Source organism: Nannospalax galili, unplaced genomic scaffold (genome assembly GCF_000622305.1).
Source record: "Nannospalax galili isolate Female #2095 unplaced genomic scaffold, S.galili_v1.0 scaffold548, whole genome shotgun sequence".
NCBI classification, from domain to species: Eukaryota; Metazoa; Chordata; class Mammalia; order Rodentia; family Spalacidae; genus Nannospalax; species Nannospalax galili.
Window position 1 is genome coordinate 1457432 of NW_008358999.1, and position 6253 is coordinate 1463684.

A 6253-nucleotide genomic window follows, 5' to 3' on the forward strand; every position below is an offset into this window, starting at 1 on the left:
AGTCAACTTGCTACAACCTAGTGTCACCTGGGAGGAGAGTCTCAGCTGAGGAATTATCTAGATGGGGTTGGCCTGTGGGTATGTCTGTGGTGGGTTGTGTTGGTTGTTAATTGCCCAGCCCACTGTGGGTAGTACCATTCCCTAGGCTGGGCTCTGCACTGTGTAAAAGAGGAGGAGGCTAGCTGGGCAGGCAAGCAGGAAGAATGGGTGTGTTTGTTTCTCCGTACTCCTGGCTGTGGATGCGATACTTGACACATCCTACCTCAACTGCTGCCTTGACTCCTGCAGTAATGGGCTGTAACCTGGACCTATGAGCCTAACAAACCCTTTCTCCCTTTGCTGCTTTTTGTCGGGGTATCTGTCACAGCAACAGAAAGAAAACTAGAACAAAAGGCAAAGGAATGAACACTGGTCAAACAATTTTGCAAAAGGAAAACAAAGTGGAAGGAATCAGTCTACCTAAGACTTATACAGTTACAAAAATCAAGACTGCTCCATATCAAGGGAGGGATGGATGCACAGATCAACAGAGAATGACAGAGAAATATCAAAATATCAAAAATATCCTTACACAAATATGATCAATGATTTTTTTATTTGAGACAGGGCCATCAATCATATCAAGCATTTATCCCAGGAATGAAAACCTACCCCAAAACATGCCTACCCCTGCGTACAGTAGTGTTTATAACAGCCCCAAACTAGAAATAATCAAAATGCCCAGAACTGCATTGGTTAAACAAACAGTGGTACATCCACCACATGGAATACTAGCCAGTAGTTAAAAAGGAACAATATTGCAATCTAAATGTATCTCAGGGCCTGAGTGCAAAGAAACCAAACCAAAACAAACCCTTAGTCTCAAAAGCTCACATATGGTATGTTTGTATTGATGTGACATTCTCAAAATAACATTCTTATTATCAGGATGGAAAAGAGAATAGTGATGTCAGGGCTGAGGGGTGGCGGGAGGAGATGCTCTAAATGTAAACTGGGATTTGGAGGATGCTCTCTGGAGATGGAGTGGTTCTGAATCTTGGCTACCGTGCGTGAATCTGCACCTGTGGGAGACAAAGTGAGGGACCCATAAAGGCGCCGTGCTGTGGCCAGTGTCCTGGTTGGTTTGACTCTCATAAGTCACACAGCTCTAACCACTGGGGGACGCAGAGGCCCACACCCTAGTACCTTTGGAGCTCCTTCTGAATCTACAATTGCTTCAAAATAAAAAGTGTTAAAGACGCATGGATCGAGGTTGGAGGGAGACCAGCTTTTCAGCCGGGCAGAGGCTCCGCCCCACTCTTGAATGTCGGAGGAGGCTCTGAGCCTCTGCTTCCATGGCTGGCTTGCTTCTTCCACTTCCTTGGCTGTCAATTAGCAGAGGCTTTGGGCCAAACCACAGCTCATCAGAGAATGAAATGAAAGGAGGCCAAGCCCAGGGCTGCCTGGACTAGACAGTCCCAAGGGGTTTTGGAGAGAGAGAGAGAGAGAGAGAGAGAGAGAGAGAGAGAGGCAGGCACAGGGCAGGGAGGGGATTCAATGCGTCTGCTTCCTGCACACCTTCCAAATCCATGCAGAAGGCTGCTGGGCAGGAACAACAGGTGAGACCTGTGCAGGTGTGTGTAGGGTAATGGACAGAGGGCTCTTCACTCCCAGGAAGAACTCAGCTTCCTCCTCATCCGGAGATAAATGCAGCCGACAGGACACTGCATCCAGCAATGGATGCTTGGCTGTTGGGCTTTGAGACACTAGGATACCTGGGGTGTCGTGGAACAGAGGTGTGCGAGGAGTGCTCTTACCTGTAGGATGAGGTCTGAGTCCGTGTGCTTGCCGATCGTGGTGCTTTTATTTAGGACAAAAAAGCCATCTGCACTCTTCAGATAAGCTTTCATTCTCTCTGATTTTCCTGTGGAAGGTTTCAGAGAGGGTTTGTGTTAGGGAAACACATTCTAAACCAGATTTAAATGCACACAGTCACCATAGAGAGGTGTCCAGAGGGAGACATCTGCAGAGACAGAGGGTAGTCTGGTGGCTCTGATGATGCTCATCACCATGACAAGCTGCATTTTATTTTATTTTTTATGTGTATATGTATATTGCCTGCTTGTGTGTAAGTGCACCTGTGTTGTTAAGTGCCCAAAGGGGACAGAAGAGGGCGACAGATCCCCTGGAACTAGAGTTACGAATGTTGTTAGCCAACATGTGGGTACTGGGATTTGAATGGGGGTCTTCTGTAAGAACAGCCAGTGCTCTTAACTGCTGAGCCATCTCTCCAGCCCCAAGCTGCATCTTTTGAACTGCCTCTCCTAACAGTGATCATCAGCAAAGAGTCTGAATCTGATAATCAAGCTGACAACATTTCTTGACTCTGGTTAGAAAAAACTAAAACTAAAAACTGAAAGCTTAAAACAACCAAACTACAATCTTCATTTTCAGGGACGATGGCTGCTTATCTCCCTATTATCTGGCATTCCCAATGCTCAAGTCCGACAGTCCCAACATGGTGTTCCAACATGACAAGTGGGTCCAAGCAGCCCATTTACTAGCTTAGAGACATTGGGTAAATTACTTCTTTCCTTGTGCCTCAGTTTTCTCTTCTCTAAAATGGGATTATTGAAGATTAACTGCAATGATGCACATATAAGCACACCATTGTAGGACCTCTATTAACACCATTTTTAGCCTGGGATTTTCAAACTCTCATTCAGAGAATCCCACACTGCCACAGGGCTTAAAACTACAGAAGAAGCAAGTATTAACTGATACATTCTTTGTAAATCACTGCATTTCTCCATATATTGAGTGAGGAAAAGGGGGTTATTTCTTTAAAAATTAAAAATAATTATTGCTCTGTGTGCGTGTGTGTGTGTGTGTGTGTGTGTGTGGACACAAGCATGTGGAAGTCAGAGAAACTTTCAAGAGTTGGTTTTCTTTTTCTACTCTAGATGGGTTCTGGGGACCAAACTCAGGTCTTCTGGCTTGCTCAGCAACAGCTCTTTCACCCACGGAGCTATCTCTCTGGCCCAAGGAATAATTTCTAAAGATCCAAGAATCAAGATCTGCCATGTGGTTAGGGCCCTGCACAGATTTTCAGCCCCAACATTTTATTATAAAAATGTCAAACATATAGAGATGTTTCAAGTAGACAGTGAACTGGATGTGGTTACACCTGTAATCTAGCACTTGGGAAACTGAGACAGGACTATGAGTTTGAGGGCAGGCTAGACTACATAGTGAGACCTTGTCTCAAAAAGATTGAAAACAAACAAACAAACAAACAAACAGAAAAGGGCAAAAAAGTAGATAGTGAAGCCTTATGAACCCACTGCTGGAATCTGTAATCAACATTTGCTATCATTATTATTTGATTTCGTTTTTAAAGTATTTATTTATTTTGATATTATGTGTGTGAGTGTACTGCCCACATGTATGTAAGTGCACCCATGCATGCAATACCCAAATAGGCCAGAAGAGGGCGTTGGATCCCCTGGAACTGAAGTTACCAGATGGTTGTTAGCTGTCATGTGGGTGCTGGAAATTGAACCTGGGTCCTCTGCAAGAGCAGTCAGCACTTTTAACTGCCGAGTCATCTCTTTAGTCAGTGGCTCACCTTAACTTACTATGTACCCCAGGATTGTCTCAAAGTCAGTATGTGGCCTAGAATGACCTTGAACTCCTGATCTTCCATCTCCACCACTCAACTGCTACGATCACCAGAGTGCCTCACCACACCCAGCTTGCTGTTTTTTTCTCCTACTTCTCCACCCACTCACATTTCCAGCCCTTAATGCATTTCAAAATATGTTCTACGTTAAAAATAAAAACTTCAGTGGCGTCAGAAGTTTCTAAAATGTTGATGATTCTGCACCTTGCTACTTGGAGTCTGAGCTACATCCAGGAGCATATGAGAGGTCTCAAGTCCAGGTCAAAGAACAACAATCTCTCTTTTTCTTTTCAATTAACAGTAAAGCCACCTCAAGGCAAAGTTATGGAACTGAGGATCACCCAACAGCAAGAGGCAAAGAGGGGAATGCTCACCCTCTGCCTGCCTATTTTGTATCATCCCCTCCCTCCCTGGGAGCAATCCCTGCCTGTGACCCTTTCTCAGGCCTGGGAGTCTCCTGTCTTCTCCCTTCATCCTTTGACTTGTTAGCTTGTGTGAGGGGTAAAACCTCTAGCCTGCGGCCCCATCCAACGGTCTCCCGTCTATAGCCAATCTGTCCAGGTAGAGGCTCTGTGCAGTCCCTGCCTGATAATATTACAGTCATCTGAACGTGTTAAACTGTAACTTGGATCTGGCCCGATATGCCAAAAAGTCCCCATCATGTGCCCTGGGCGCCCACAGATGGGTCAGAAGACCTATGAAGGAAGTGGTTTGTTGAGGGCTGGGAAGTCATCAGCGCCTTGGGTTCTATCTGGGTAGCTGAGGTCAGGTAAAGGGATCTCTCTGACCACTGGTGGATGCTTTCGGTAAGGCAGGGGTTCCCTTCCTAATCCCAGCTGCGCCCGGTGGACATCACATGGACATAAGGTCCCCATAGGGCTGCTTCTAGGACAGGGTGGGCACTGCACTTAGGGAGGAAGGCTGGTGTTCGGGAATCTCCTCTGGGTGTCTCTGCAAGACCGGATTGGAGAGCTTGTACCAGGGAGCACCCCTCCTCCAACCAGCCGCGGTCCTCCCTGCAGCTTCCCTGTGAACCGCACTCACCTGGCAGGAGGGGGAAGGCTGTGATCGGTCCTTGTTCTCCGCAGAGAGCTCTGCGGGCTGGGCGGCTCCGGCCAGCTCTGGGGCGAGGCGGTCCGGCCAAGCTCGCTTGACTGAATCTTCTGCACCCCCCGCGCGCCGCCTGGCCTGTGTACATCCGTCGCCATGGCAACGCCGTGGGCTAGGCCGCAGGTGAGGGGCGTGGCCTGTGCGGCGCCGGACTTGACGGTGAGGAGAGCTCCATCTGTTCGTGTGTGTGTGTGTGTGTGTGTGTGTGTGTGTGTGTGTGTGTGCCGTGAGGAGAGCTCCATCTGTTCGTGCGTGTGTGTGTGTGTGTGTGTGTGTGTGTGTGTGTGTGTACCGGGGTGGGTGAGGGTCGAGGCATGACTGTGTGTTTCCGTCATCCTGAGTCCATCCCACTTTACAGATGGGAAAATGAGGCACAGAGGCCCCACAAGGTTTTATTAAAGAGTGATTAAAGAACTCAGAGGGTTTCTTTTTATTCCTCTGAGTAGGTGCGGGGTGGGGATGGGGGTGGCAGGTGGGGAGGGAAGTTGGAGAATCTTGGAGTTAGGAGCCTGTGTCTCACCCACATCCAGCCCCTCTGGGGTGAGAGTGTTGGGAGAAAGACGCTGTGGAGTGAGCTGGGAACCAGAGGTTTCCGGCCTCACAACCCTCTTGCCTTCCCTGTTACAATGGGTTTTCAGTCCTTCTCTCTCTGCACACAACCCATGGGGCCAGTTCTCTGACTTCCACATGCTTGCTGAAATGCACTTGTGTACACACACACACACACACACACACAATTGACCTGGATTACCTGGCCCAGGGGCACAGGACTGGAGACACGGAATGTTGGGAAGGCTTGCTTCTGTGTGTGTCTGTAGGTAAACTCTTGTCACCAACATGTACCAGACAGACCTCAATGAAACCCAGGCTGGCTAGGAGCAGGAACTGGGCAGGGTCCTGCCTGTCCTGCATCCTGTGTGGCTGTGAAGCGATCCTAGTGAAGAAACACTCATCTCCCCTGGGAGCTGCCATTCAGAGCCGCTGGAGCAGAAATAGCCTGCGCCTGATTGATCCTCCTCCCTCCGGGGCGTCAAATTCTCCAGTCTGATTCCATACAGTCCACATCCACTTGGGGAACAAACAATAACAACAAAACACTCAGAGAGTGAAGGACTTTATAACAGCATTTTCCCCGCAGAGGCAGGGTTGTGCCTTATCCTTAAACAATGGCGGGCCACTGAATATATTGCCTTTGAAGAAAATGTCTGCCATTTCAGTGCGTGACTGAGTTCTGGGTGGCTCCAGGGCCACTGTGGCCACGGTTAAAATCTGAAGAACTGACTTCCCAGCCCTCCTCCACTGTCTCCAGCTGCCCCATCGCAGTGAGGCACTTTAATGGAGGGCCTAAGCCTGCTGGGCACTGACTTCCATCTTTCCCGAGGGTCACGGTGTCATCCTCCTAAATGTGTGGGAGGCAGAAACAGCCGGGAGAGACTGCTGCAGGGAAACCCCAGGAATGTCAATGGCACTCATTCATGGACC

At 48.6% G+C, this 6253-nt stretch overlaps 1 protein-coding gene across 1 annotated transcript in view; it reads right to left on the reverse strand.

The window, feature by feature from the left end:
- Positions 1-4822, reverse strand: part of Fhad1 (forkhead associated phosphopeptide binding domain 1) — a 160421-nt gene extending 155599 nt beyond the window's left edge. Inside the window, exons 1-2 of the mRNA XM_008822681.1 lie at positions 4706-4822; positions 1797-1903 (exon numbers count right to left, since the gene is read on the reverse strand). Coding sequence (XP_008820903.1) covers positions 1797-1889 — 93 coding nt within the window. The 5' untranslated portion in view covers positions 1890-1903; positions 4706-4822. The remainder of the gene's footprint in view (positions 1-1796; positions 1904-4705) is intronic.
- Positions 4823-6253: the final 1431 nt, after the last annotated feature.